The 13,615-nt window shown below is 49.4% G+C and overlaps 1 protein-coding gene across 1 annotated transcript in view; it reads left to right on the top strand.

Moving 5' to 3' along the window:
- Positions 1 to 6,776: 6,776 nt before the first annotated feature.
- Positions 6,777 to 13,615, top strand: part of KPNA3 (karyopherin subunit alpha 3) — a 47,950-nt gene continuing 41,111 nt past the window's right edge. Inside the window, exon 1 of the mRNA XM_088522259.1 lies at positions 6,777 to 6,936. Coding sequence (XP_088378385.1) covers positions 6,862 to 6,936 — 75 coding nt within the window. The 5' untranslated portion in view covers positions 6,777 to 6,861. The remainder of the gene's footprint in view (positions 6,937 to 13,615) is intronic.

The raw sequence follows: 13,615 nt of genomic DNA, 5'->3' as shown, positions 1-13,615 counted from the left end.
TAAATTACACATCCGTCGGCGCAGGAGTCTTGTGTTCCCACAGTCGGGATGTAGAAAGATACTGCTTCCTCGCTATTTCTCTTAAGATATGTATGTGATATCTATTAAAAAATACGTATCTAAATCAATATATTTCCAGAAATAGACATTAAATTAAAGTGAGTTCAGGCCCCATACGATGGTGGAGGCTATGGGGACGCTCTTCCCATTGCAGCTGGGCTTGTCGCAAGTCTGCAGCGTTGCTTAAATCCCTGCAAATTCCACCTTTCCAGCAGCATCCTCTCCCAGCAGCGAGGGGTGGCAGGTGCCTCTGGACCCCAGGCTGGTTTGCAAGATGGTCCAGCAGGGAAACACAGTGCTGAGCTCCGGGTTTTCCCTGGAGCCTGCCGAGATGCAGCCCAGCAGCAGCCCCCTTCACCCCACAGGGACATTTTGACATCTGGGGAGTGGCTGGGACCTTCATTTCTTTCTATCGTGTGTAAAACACAAATTTGCAGCATATTGAAGATATCAGACAGCACATATTTATCACATCTCTCTTTTGATTTTTGTGATAAACCTCAAAATATGATAAAACTTTGGGTTTCGTGTAACTTCCTCCTAAAGAGGCAGAAAGAGGGGGTATTTTTCCCCTCTTTCTTTTGGAGATTTGCTGCACCCCAGAAGCAACGAGCATCTGGGCACAACCTGGAGAGGGTGCATAGTGTCCTTGGCACTTCCCAAGGGCACCGTCATCTCTTTAACATGGCAAAAACGGGACGATTTAGGTGCCCGTGGGGCAGACCTCCTACCAAGTGCCAGACCTGCCCTCCTCCTGCTCATGGAAGGCACCTGCCCTCTAAATCCTCTCCTTCCTTTGCAGGGATAAGCTGAAATGATGATACAGAATAACACTCGCTGTGAGGGATTTATTGCTGTTTTGGAGCTGTAAGTAACTTGCAAAACTACAGCTCCAGGAAACGGGTGTATATTGGTCAGATATATCTAAGACGTGAAGTTTTAATAGCTCCATTTGTCATCGTGAATTGCATTTTGACTAGATTTACAAAATGCATTTGCATGTCCCGGGTGTCTGATGATGCGCAGGGAATAGAGAGCCTTTCTGACCGGAGTGCTCCGCATATCCGCCCCCGGTGTGGACGATGCTCCCCTCCGGCCACAGCATCCGCAGGGCCTGGGAACCACCCCAGCTCTTACCTATCCTAAAATCCTCCAGGAATTTTGGCAAAGCCATGGCCTCTCCATTGCTTTAACATGGACTGGCCAAGCATTTGCCGCGTGGTGGCATGATGGCCACCACAAGGACCGGGAATTCACCACTGAAATGGAGGGAAAGGGCCGGGGAACATGGGGCACTGCGGCGGCTCCCAAAGGGGCTCCTCAAAATGGGCTTTTCAAAGGGGATTAATGAAGTCCCGTGGATTTTCTGGTCCTCCTGCTGTTGCTTTTCCTCCCTGCTCCCTCGTGACTGGAGAAATGGGTATAATATACCGGTTTCAGGTAAGTTTTAGGACCCACACCAGGCTGGCTTGCGCCCAGCCCCAGTCAGTGCCACTGAATCACCACGGAGTTTTGTGCAAACAAGCACCCACAGAAAGCTCCCTGCCCGCTCGGTAACCCACATTCACACTTTTTGTTCATGTTACGCTGTCCTCGTCGTGCTCCGGCTTGCACAGGGCGCTGCCAACAGCTGCGCTGCTGCTGGTCCCACTGCAAAGCCACAGCAGATGGAGACAAGCAGTTAAGTAAAAACTACAGCCTCTTTTTCCTTTCCCATTCCCTTTCCTCTTTCCTTTCTACTTTTCTCTTTCTTTTCTCCTTTCTCCTTTCCTCTCCTCAGCCCTTTCCTTTCCTTTCCTCTCCTCTCCTATCCTCTCCTCTCCTCGCCTTTCTCCTCTCCTCGCCTTTCTCCTCTCCTCTCCTCTCCTCTCCTCTCCTCTCCTCTCCTCTCCTCTCCTCTCCTCTCCTCTCCTTTCTCCTCTCCTCTCCTTCCCTTCCCCATCCCCTTCCCTTTCCCCCTTCCTCTTTTCCCCTTTCCTTACCCCTTTCCTTTTCTCTTTCCCCTCCCCTTTTCCTTCCCCTTCCATGTTCCCCTTCTTTTTCCCTGTTCCTTTCCCCCTTTCTCCCCAGGCATCTCCACAGGGCAGCATGTGGCAGCCGAGTGCGACATCCCCAGCTCCCACCGGCCCTGGTCTCTCAAGCTTTTGAGGTAATAGGATACGATGGGGCCACAGGGCCGCTGCCTCAGAAAGGCAGAGAGCAAAGAAACCGCCCGTGCACTTTGTGCCTCCCTTGCAGTGCGTTATCTTCCAGCACTTTAGAGAGAAAACCACAACTCCCCGTTCCTAACCGAAGCATCTCGCAAGGCTCCCCGTTTTGCCTGACTGCTCCCATCCGAAGGGGCGATGCCTAACGCACACCACGAGCCCCACATCCATTCTCTGCCTCTTCCCTTCCCGTGACCGCCTCAGGAGCGCCTCGCGGCGCACAAAGCCACCCTCAGCTGTCATCAGGAAGCCATTCAGGAGGATGGATGAACGCCGGCCCGCTTCAAAAAGCGCCCCGTAAAAACAGCGCTCCCTCGCTCGACAGATGTGACCAGGCAGAGCAGATCCCTCCGTGTGCTCAGAAAATAGCTATTTACTTGCCCGGCGGGGACGAAAGCCTCTCCCTGCAAGCATGTGCCCATATGCTGCGCCTTCTGCGTGTGTATAGTCTGGGCTGCTCAGTCAAAATAGCTGCACATGTGGTTATTTTCAGGATTTAAGAGGCTATTGCCATGGGGACTGAAGAGCCAAATAGATCTTGAAATCAGATCGCAGGAGGTTTAAAATTAAGTCACTGTTTCTGCCAATAATCATGTGAAAACCACAAAAATACTGCACTATGTAAGCCTGGGGACTTGCTTTGCTGACTTTTCACAGTCTGAAGCTATGGAGACAACAACGAAAATATTACGTGTTGTCTCTGACACTGGGATACCGAATGTGTAATTCCTGAATGTGTGGAACGGCTCCTCAAATGAGCAGGATACAGTGGCAACAGCCAGCTGTACTGGCTACGTGCTGACACCGGAATCATGATTACACTTCCATTAAGGCACTGAAAGGGAAACGCCTCTTGTTCCACACTGAAATAGCTCCACATCTGTGACATTCTTATCTCTGTAGCAAAGCAGGCTATTTTATATACATGTAAATATATACATATATATATATACACACGCGTGTGAGTGTTTATGTATGTATGTATGTATATTTTTTACCTTACTCTGCAGCAGAAACTACAACTTGTTTTGTAGAACAGAAGTTGTTGGAATATTGGAATCATGAGACACAGAAGGAAATGCTGAAGGAAATCTTCGGATACTGCAACCCGGGCGGTATCGAGGGGGGACAGAGGGGTGTCCACGACATGGACACGCACCTTGTGCTGCTGGGACCGAGGGCAGCAGGGGGGACCTGGAGCCTCCTGAGCGGTAGGAAATCTTCACCTTGTCCGTAGCAGTTATTAGCACAAAACTGCCCTGGATTAAAAGGGAAGTCCTGAATTTGAGTCGGTAAAATCAGATCAAAATCCCAGCAAAGGCACTAGGTAACCCCTAATTGTATATGTGAAATACCTTGCTGTCACCGAGATCCCACTGGACATGCTTACGCTGAAACTTGCTTATTTTCTGCAGACTGAAGTCTTTCTCTTCTCAGTTACTGTGCCCAGGAAAAGCAGCATCTTGCTAACACATGCCCGAATCTGTTATTGGGCACGGTGGTTCGTATGGTAATGTGCTGGCTAACCAACTCCTAGACCAGCTACGGTGTAACACCAAAACCACCAGCTCCCTTGCCCAGCCTAGGACATTAACACGAGACCTTAACATAGCTCATTTATTATGGATTCAGAATATCCTCAGGCTAAAATTGCATGAATCCGAGGAAATGCCACTCCGCCGTGCTCCAGGGCCATACAGATGCCCATGGACAAGGATACCATTAGTGGCATTAGTGAGGCAGCCAAACCCCTGGTTTTGGGGCATGTTCATCTTTCCAGCGGGGCAGATTGGCCTCCTCTGTCTCCAGGAAGAAGAAATACGACGGAGAGGGGCTGCCTGCACTGCGGCTGATGACACTTTCCTGTTGCCATGTGGGCTGTGTTCCGGCCCTCGAGACGGGTGACCCCAGCTGCGCCCGTGACTCCTGCAGGCCAGAGCGGAGCGCAGGGGGCTCAGGGCTGCCCCACAGCGTCACAGACCGTCCTGCACCGCCGCTGTGACGCTCCCCACAGCCGCCCCTGCTCCACATACGTGTCCACATGCTGTTTCCACTAGCTGTATTCCCAACATCCCTAACAAAAAAAACCTCCCGGTTGTGTCAGTCATGCACTCGGAAACATAAATTAAGCGAGCCGTGCTGCAGGCAGTGGCTCCAGGCCCTCAGGGACGTTCCTCTACACAGAATCCCTTTGCCCTCTCCGCAGGCCCTGCCTGGTCTGCGGCAGGAGCCGCCGGCCGTCTGTGGCACTGGGCTGTGCGGAGCTGACGCGAGCCCAGGCCGTGTGTGTGGAAGGGGCATTGGAGAGACGGCCGGAGCCTGGCATGGATCTCCGTGACCCCTCTGCTCTGCTGCAGCCTGGAGCGGAGCTGGGCCAGACCCGGCTCGCTGGCCCTCACAGAGCAGCCCCTGCTCATCCGTGGCAGCAGGAATCAGGAGAGGCTGGTTTGTACTCACGCTGCGGGTTCCTTCTGGGAATCGTAGTGCGGGAAGCGAAGTTCTCACCCAGGAAGAGCTTCCCCTCACCCTCCTCCTGGCCAAAGGGAGGACAAGGAGAGGGCAACGTGTCTCAGATGGAACACAGTTGCTGTGAATGGCCAGAGGCTTTACAGTTCCCCCTTCCCTAAAAACATCACACAGCTTCTGCAAACGCTAGCAGGAAAACTACCTTCTCCCTGAATGCTTCTCTCCCTGGTTTGCAAAGATGACGGGACCATGCCAAGCCAGACCATCTAATTTGGATCACCCACAGTCACCAACAAATGGATGCCACAGGAAAAGTTTAAGACCAGGAATAAATATGATGCTTCCCCCAACACCTTCCCGGCTCCCAACCTCTTTCCGACTAGCAATTTCCTGGCCTGGATGTGTTTCCTTCTATGCAACAGCTTTCCCCAGCTTTCTCCTCTGTCTCTCCTCGAGGGAGCCCACCTTCCAGCACCAACGGTATCCGAGGGCAGCCTCCAACAAAGCTCATCTTTACCAGGACTTACGTCATGTTCATTACTAAGCCCTAGTTACCATGAGGTAAGAATGTGAGTCGTTTGCTATGAAGATAAATCTTGACTTCAGGGACACAAAGCAGCCTTTCTCTACTGCTAATGGAAATAACATGCAGCAGTAGTCCTGACGAAGTGACACGTTACAAAGGTAAATTGAGCAGCAAAGGCTTTGTCTACAGGTGATTTTGCCTTAGTTGAGCTTATGTGTTACTCATTCCCACAGGAGACATCCTTTTTCGTCAGAGAGCAACCCCTGATGAGACCCAGTTCGGCCAGCTGCCACAGAGCTAAAAGCAGCGTGGGGATATGAGCGCCTTGAGCACCCTGGTCGCGCTCAAACGCAGGGAAAGCAAGACCCAAAAGTTACCTGTGTGCTGGACGCAGGAGACCACATGAGCACCAGCACGTTTTGTACAGAAGCAGTTCCTCCCACTCTGCCGTGCCTGTGAGAACTATGATGGACGTCAGACACGTTTGGGCATCCTGTTTGGAAGGGACAGGCAATGGGTGAGACTGAGGGATGATTTACGTTGACTTAAAGGCTTCAACAGCATTCCTTGTACCTTCCTGTAGCTAGAAGTTACGCAGTTATATGGACTCTGGCTTTGGACCCTGGTCTGCAGCCGTGGCAGTGGGTTAAGACAACCCCATCGCACCACGATCCCCAGCAGAAGACACCTGCACCTCCCTCACCCTCCAGTCTCAGCTTCAGCAGCTCGTGGCTGTACGCAGCGGGGCTCAGGAGACGGCCCGTGTCCCATTTGTCCCTCTGCAACGTCTACCAGCCAGGTGGGGCTGGCACCTGGCAGCATCTTAGATCGCAGCATCTAAATCTGCCTGATTCTTCTCACAGGGGCATATAGGGCTTTATTAATTATAGATTTCCGTTTCCCTGGATGCTTTTCTTCCAAAGCAGGCACGCTTTGCTTTCCAGAAGATGTGTGCTCAGTGGTTACCAGTGTCTAGAACTGCCTGAGTGCAACTTCACGGGATTGTGCTCAACCATACAGCAATACAGCCATATACATATACATAGAGAGTGGCATATTGCACATGGATTGTGCCCAGACTACCGGGAAGCCCTGGCTCTGCTTGCAGTGCATCCACAGCCCTACGGCCACTGCTGCGTGACGCACCGGGGAACTGCGGCAATTCCCAGGATTTGGGCAATTCCCAGGCCGGGCCGCGGCGGCCGCTCCTCCCGCCCTGCAGGGTGCGCTCCCGCCCGCACCGCCACGGCAGGGAGACTACAATCCCCAGAATGCCCCGCGCTGGCCCAGCACGCGGGGAGCCTCGGCGGAGCCGCGTTGCATGCCGGGCAGCGCAGTTCCCCGGCGCCCCTCGCAGCACGGGGGGCGCGGGGCGGTGCCGGGCGGCGGGAGTGCCGCGCGCTGATTGGCCGAGCCGGCCTGTCGCTCGCGCCGCGTCACGCGCGCCGTCACTCAGCAACGGCGCGCGCGCCGCGCTCCCCCCCTCCCTCCCGCCCTCCCCCTGGCGCTCGTCACGGCGCGTCCCGCTCCCCCGCCCCTCGCGCCAGCCGGAGCCGCCGCCGCCGGAGCCGCCTCGCAGGAGCCGGAGCCGCCGCCGCCGCCATGGCCGAGAACGCCGCCGCCGGCCTCGAGAACCACCGCATCAAGAGCTTCAAGAACAAGGGCCGCGACGTCGAGGTAGGCGCGGGCGCCGCGGGCCCGGCCTCCTCCTCCCTCCTCCTCCTCCGCCGCCGCCGCCGCCGCGGGAGGCGCCGGGCTGGGCCCGGGAGCGGCGGCCCGCGGGGCTTTTCTCCTCCGTCACGCGGGCGCGGCCGGCGGGGGGGGCCGCGGCGGCGCCGGGCCCGGCCGCGCCCCCTCGCCCCGGGCCGGCCCCCTCCGCGCTCCCCGCGGCCGGGCCCGCGCGGGCCGGGCCCGCAGGCGGCGGGACGCGCCCATCCGCCCCCCGCGGTGCCCCCGCCGCGGGGCTCCGGGTGCTGCCGCGGCCGCGCGGCGCTGCACAAAGGTGCCGGCCGCCTTTTGTGCCCCCCGCCGAGGCCCTTCCGCCCGAGGCGGAGCCGCCGCTGCCGCGCGTGGGGCCGCCCCGGCCCACGCAGCGCCGCGGATCGCCCCGTTTCCTCCCCCCCCCCCTTTTTTTTTAATACATCATTTCTATAACACTCGCGATAGTCGCGATTGGAAAGGGAGGAAATCCCCAATCTTGCCTTTTTTCATTTTTTGTTTAAGTTTCTCTAATATGAAAGGGAGGGGGAGGGGGGAAGAGGGTGCTCTGAAACCAGGCTGGGATTGAAGTCGCATTAGCATTCACTAAAATAAAAATGCAATATATATTAATACACAGTTTTGCATATAAATACGCGTAAAACTGCCTTTCCTCTTCCTGAGATTGCTTCTCCCTTGCTTCTATTAATGCACTGTGATATTGTCACTTGAATATACTCCTGCAATCCGTGTCCCTGGGTTTTTTTTTTTCCCTTTGGAAGTGTGTTTTGTGTTTAAGCAGAATTCCCACCTCTGCTGCCATTGTTTGGGTGGGGACAATTCCATGCAGGTCAGGCTCAGCAGCAGTGTCTTTAAGATGACATTCACCATGTAAACTAATCCCTCTCTCAGTTTCTGTCCAGCTTGGTGGCAGGGATCCCTTCCCACAGAAAAGCCGGTGGGCGAGGAGTGGGATAATTTAAGTTCCTGGGGGTAACAGCAGCGATTATTTGAAAGTTGCTGAAAAGCGGCCATCCCTGGGCTCAGGGGAGGCGAGGAGGGAGGCGTGATGGGTTTCTCCTTCCCCCTTCCCCTCCGGCGAGGCGCCTGGTGCTGCCCCCCATTCATTTTGTCCTTGTCTCATCTCCTCGTGGCCCTTGCCGGCTTTGTTGCTGCCTTCCCGGGCACTGGCCAGAATCCACGGGAGCTCTCACCAGGGAAAGGCTGGGTATGTCCGTGCCCTCCGCGAGCCGCCCTGCTGTCCGGACCTGCTTGTGTTACGGCACGCTCAAGATGAGGGAGGGGAGCTAAATACCCGCCTGTGAGGGGGGAATTGACGGGCTGCCCTAGTAGAATTGGTTGCAGCAGCCCAGCGCTCAGCTGAGCCCTGGGTCCCGAGCTGGAGTCGTCCTTCTGGAACAGTGTATTTGCTGCCATGGAGAATGTGTCCTGTAGGGTTGTCTGCCAGGCCTGCCTGCCCGTTGTCGTTGGGCCCTGGAGCTGTTTGCCTTGTAGCCACCTGCACGGGCAGCAGTGGGGCTAAAGCTTCCACCCCTGCTTCAAGAAAGGGTTAAGCAGAAAGAGCATCTCTCTTCTGGGTGCACCAGTTGGAACACAAAAGCTTATAGCTGTGTACTCAGGCAGGTACCCAGAACCCAGATTTATTTTCTTGTAAAGCTTTGTAAAAGATTATAAATCTTTCACAGATTACAAACTTGTGAAAGATTATAAACATTTATAATCTTTCAAAGTAACTTAATTTTATTCAATATCTGATTTTTTTAAACTATATCTCCTTTTTATTTTTTTTTCTTTCTGGTTATTTTAATGTTAGAAGTGCCTTTCTCAGTAAACTTTACCTAAATTAAGAATTCAGGAATAAAACAGTGTATGTTAAGTTTACAGTAGAGAATGAAGGAACACGGCAGTCCAATATAATCAGCATTTCTCGTCGTGCTTTTCTTGTCATACTGCACAGACTCACCTGCTGTTTACTGGAGAATGTCTCTGTATCCAGGGAAAGATATCTGTTCTGCATGTTTCCTAAGCTGAAGTATTATACGTAATTTCCAACTGTCAGCAACTAGCTACTCTCGTTCTGGTACTTATGCCGCAATAAGAAGTTTTACAGAAAAATCCTGCCTCTGGTTTTCTGTAGGTAACTCTTAAAAAGCAGGAGGAGAAGTTGACATTGATCTGCATCTCCAGACTGTGCCAATGAGAGGAGAGGTGGTTAACACGATAGACGAATAAATGGTGATTTGATATCTAAGTATTTCCTTTGCAAGATCTAAAAGCAAGATCTATCTTCAGCCTCAGTTTGAAAACAGTGTTGTTCAAGTCACCTTCTGCCTGGGGACAGTTACTGCCTTTGAGCTCATCAGGCTTGAATATGTTTTAAAAAAATATTTTAATACTCTTTCTTTGGCTCCTAATAAGTACTACTGAGTTGTTATTGATTCCCTCTGGGTACAGACTATTAAGGCAGAGGAAAATACATACTCTCTTATTCTTAGTTAACTTGTATTTTATTACTGCATTTGCTAGGCCACATGGATGTCTTCAATTTTTGTTAAACCACCTGACCATGCAACTTAAGGGAGGAAAAAGATTAGTATTTTTATCGGTATTTTTATTTTATGTTAAGAGAGGCTTTGGTACGCAGTGCAACTTCTTACTATGCTCCCTTTTTAAGCGCGAAGAAAGGAATCTGTTGGGCCAGAGTCAAAGCTTATGACTGCTTGGCCTACACAGGTTTGCTCTGCTTTTCCTAATTTCAAGTCCAGGTGGGAGTTTAGCCCTTTTTTTTGACTTATTTTGCTTACTTAAGGAGGTAGAGTTGCATGTATAGAAATAACATTTGGGGTATTAATACTTGTAGCAAGTGTTCATCTCCAAAAAGGAGTAATAGCAAAATGAAATGCAGAATACAAAACCATATTAACAGTGTTCTTTACTCTTGCTCTTATAAATGAGAATCTTTTGTTTTTATAGGTACTGAAGTGTGATTTGCAGCAGTGAGAGCAGTGGACCTGCAGAGCTGAGTGATAAGGAGCTTAGAGAGTAGCATCTTCATTTGGATGAGTGAAAGTCAGAGCAGTTGCTCCTCACAAGCTTTTCAATCTTGTGTTATCTGGAGATATGAAAGGACTTTCTGAAGTTGTTCTGTGAATGGGCAGAGAGCTTCCCCTTGTTGATCAACAGGCACGTGACCTTAAATCTGAGTTTGTGCTCAATGTACAGCACTGATTTAATCCAGTGCCACTGAGGTTTTACAGGACAAGATTAAACGGTTGCAGTCACTTAATTTATAAGCCCTTTTAACTGATGGGTTTGTTTTTTGACTTCTCAGCTAATGTAGCTTTAAGAAAATTTAATTGAACCTTATGACTTCTCTGTTTTTGGTTCCTCAGCTTCATTTTCCATCTAGTAACTTCCTCCTTAAACTCTTTTTCTCCTCCAACTTCTTGGACTAAAACATGTTATTTTTTTTCTTACTGTAATAGCAGGCAAACACAGGTTGGCTCCCTGTTTTGGTATTATGATAGATCAAACAGTTCGGCCTGCTTGTTTTTATTGGGATTGGTCAGCATCCATGGCTAAAATGAGGGGAAAAAATCTTAATAAACTGAGGTGTTATAATTTGTAGGGATGTCTGTGACTTACTGTTACCTTTGTGTGTGCTAAGCAAGACTCTGTGAGCATGTAATTAGCAAAATGCATATTGGGAGGAAAGTAAGATTGCATGAGCAATCATTTGAGTGGAAAAAAAAAAAAAGCACACACATACACATGGAATTAGGCCATATTGCCCAATTAACTTACTGTAAAAACTCTTTAATTGCTGGAATTAAAATTTCCTTTTGTCAAGTAGTAACACCCCAAATCATGAATCAAAAGAATATGAATCTTTAGCCTCTTAAACTTCTGTCATTTGAATTATAGGATTAAGCTCATGAAGTTCACCGAAGGCTGTTTGCAGAAGGAGATGTGGCAACTGCTGTAGTCTTTCACCTGCCCGTGCTCCTTTTGATTTTTAGAGTTGCCTGGTCTCCAGTGCTGTCTTCTCCCCAGTTACAAGCTTTGCAGGCAGTTGTATCACCATTTAGTAACTTTGAAGGATCCATTTGAATTTTTTTATCTTCAGCATCTTATCCCATATGTGGTGGAACAAGAAAACAAGCTTAACCTACGTCTGCCTCAGTTGGCTCTGGCAATTTCAGTGGATTTACTGCTGCTGCTCTGCTAGCAGTGTGGCTCTAGCTCTTCAGAACACGTGAATTCATCTGTTATTGTCATGCTGCCATGGGTTTTTGCAAGCAGACTGGTGTCATTCTGGGAAGGCCAAATCTGTGCAGTCTGGGGGCATCTGAGAAGGTTATAGGTTGACTTAAAGCCACGCTCTCTTCAAAGGTCAGCGCTTCGCGCAGCGGAGGTACCACAGCCGTGCGCAGCCTGCGTGTATGAGCGATCGTGTTGCCACCAGCTCATCTCACGATGCTCTTCTGCACACACTAGTGTTTCTGTTGCCTCTCTGCACATGTGCAATTGTCCTGTGATCTAACGTGCTCGTGCAGACTTCCTAAGCTCTGCTTCCCACAGCTTGCTTATTGCCCTAGCAGGCCAGGCTACTTCTCGGGGAACATAGGTGCAAATGTTTGCACCTTGGGAAGGGCTACTTGAGTAGGAATTAGCAGGTAGGGGTGGGAAATTTCAGTTTTTACAACTGCAGAAGTCTCCAGACTTCAGGTAGTCTACATAAATAACGTAAATAATGCAGTGCTATGAAACATTTGCCACTTTTGGAAGGAAATTAACACCCAAATAAAGTCCACTTAGGTACACGCTCTGATTTTGGTGGTGAAGTTCAAAATAATCTGAACACTTTGGATTTAAAAAGGCTTAAAAATGCACATCTTGGAAAGTCACTGTTTGTTTCAGAAATACGTGTAGAGATAAAAAAATCTTGAGGTGATGCTCACGATGAACACAAGCCTTATAAGCAGATTGTGGTCTCTGCTCGCTGTACTGAGGCCCTTTTATTGTCCAGTTACTTCTTGTTGTGATGCACTGAATGTTATTTAATCCTCTGTAATTATAGATTGCTTTTTTTCTGTTTTCTTATGTATTTCTAATAACTATAGCGGTTGCTCTGGTATCTCTAAAGCCTTTTCTATTAAAGGATTGATCTTTTAACTTGTAAGCTGTCAAAGTCTGTTCGAAACTGGTAGCAGTACAGCTGCCTTACTAGTCTTAATAGTCCTTTAATTATTTTTGTGGAATTTCTTTCAGGCTTTCATAATATTTATACAATTCAAGCACATTTCCAGGTGTGATTTTTTTTCTTCTAAAACTGCATAATCCGAAAAGGCAAGAATTAGGGGAAGGTACCACCTGCAAGTAAGTGATCAGACTTGTATTTACCACAGTAAACCCCAGTGGGGTTGGAAGTATTATAGGGTGCTTCATCATCAGGTTAAGGCCAGAAGAAGGGATGAGTTGGTCAAGCTGACGTGGCACATCAAGCAGTATGGACAAATTGTGAACTGATTTGAGATGAAAAAGAAAAGTAAAACCTACATATTTCCCAGAATAGAGTTTGTTAATTTTTAAAGTACCTAGGACTGCAACACTGTTTCCTGATATTTCTAGATAGTTCAGGGGTAGTAGAAGCTGTAGACTTTGCATTGGATTTCATATTGGTAAAGTTAGTCAAACAGCTGTTTTCCCCCCAAAGTTAGTCTTGCATCAGAACTAGCTGTGTCCTGGAGTGAGCCAGTCCTGAAGCTGTTGTTTCTGAGCGTGCTTCTCCTCCCTGAGCTTGAGCCCAGCATGTCTGGGTGGGACCACTGCTCCACTCGAGACGAGGTCAGGGTGAATGGGAGAAGGATTGTCTCGTGTTGTGGTATTTAGCTGTTGGGTTGTGAGCCCTTTGCAGCCAAACTGAAACCATTACGTTTGATGGGAGAAGTTTCATTTCTTCTCGGTCAGCTGAGGCTCGTGTTTCCTTTCTCAGGTTAAACAAGTGTTACAGTCACTTTTAGACTTGGTATTGTGAGTGCGTGTGGTTAATGAAGTATAACAGGAACAAAATAGGGATATATGCTGCACAGATGGCTGCAGAACTGGAGACAAACTGAATATCTGATTCAACCATCTATTACTGAATTACTCATTTCTCTCATATTCCATAAATTCTCTTACCAGCTGTGGTGTTCTTATGTGGCTTATGTTCTTTTTTTCTGTGTGTGGTGATGGTGTTAAAGTGTGGTTATAGTCTGGTTCTGTAACAAATGGACTTTGGAGGTAACGGTGGGACAGATGACATGCAAAATCTGCTTGGAGAAAGGGCTTCCTTGTGATTTGGCTCCTGTTGGCATCAGTGCAGATGCATTTTATGAGTCAGGCCCTAGTACAAACTTGTGAGGACAGACCTAAGTTAAAGGTGTTTTTCATGAAGATAAGGGAGATTGGACAGGAGGTTAGTGTTCCTTGTGAAATGGTTTTCAGGCATGTAATTCCCAGTATATCCTAGTCCTTGGCATTTCTTGGTCCAGGACAATCTCTAAGTCAAATCTTGATCAATTATGCCCAGAGACAGTGTATCTCTCCCCTAGATGAGCTAAGATCACTAAGCAGCAAATAACTGTTTTTGTGT

This window comes from Tinamus guttatus, unplaced genomic scaffold (assembly GCF_059628265.1).
Source record: "Tinamus guttatus ecotype Peru unplaced genomic scaffold, ASM5962826v1 Tinamus_guttatus_pri_ptg000150l, whole genome shotgun sequence".
NCBI lineage: Eukaryota > Metazoa > Chordata > Aves > Tinamiformes > Tinamidae > Tinamus > Tinamus guttatus.
The sequence above is the reverse complement of the archived record's forward strand: the minus strand, read 5'-3'. Positions and strand labels throughout refer to the sequence as shown.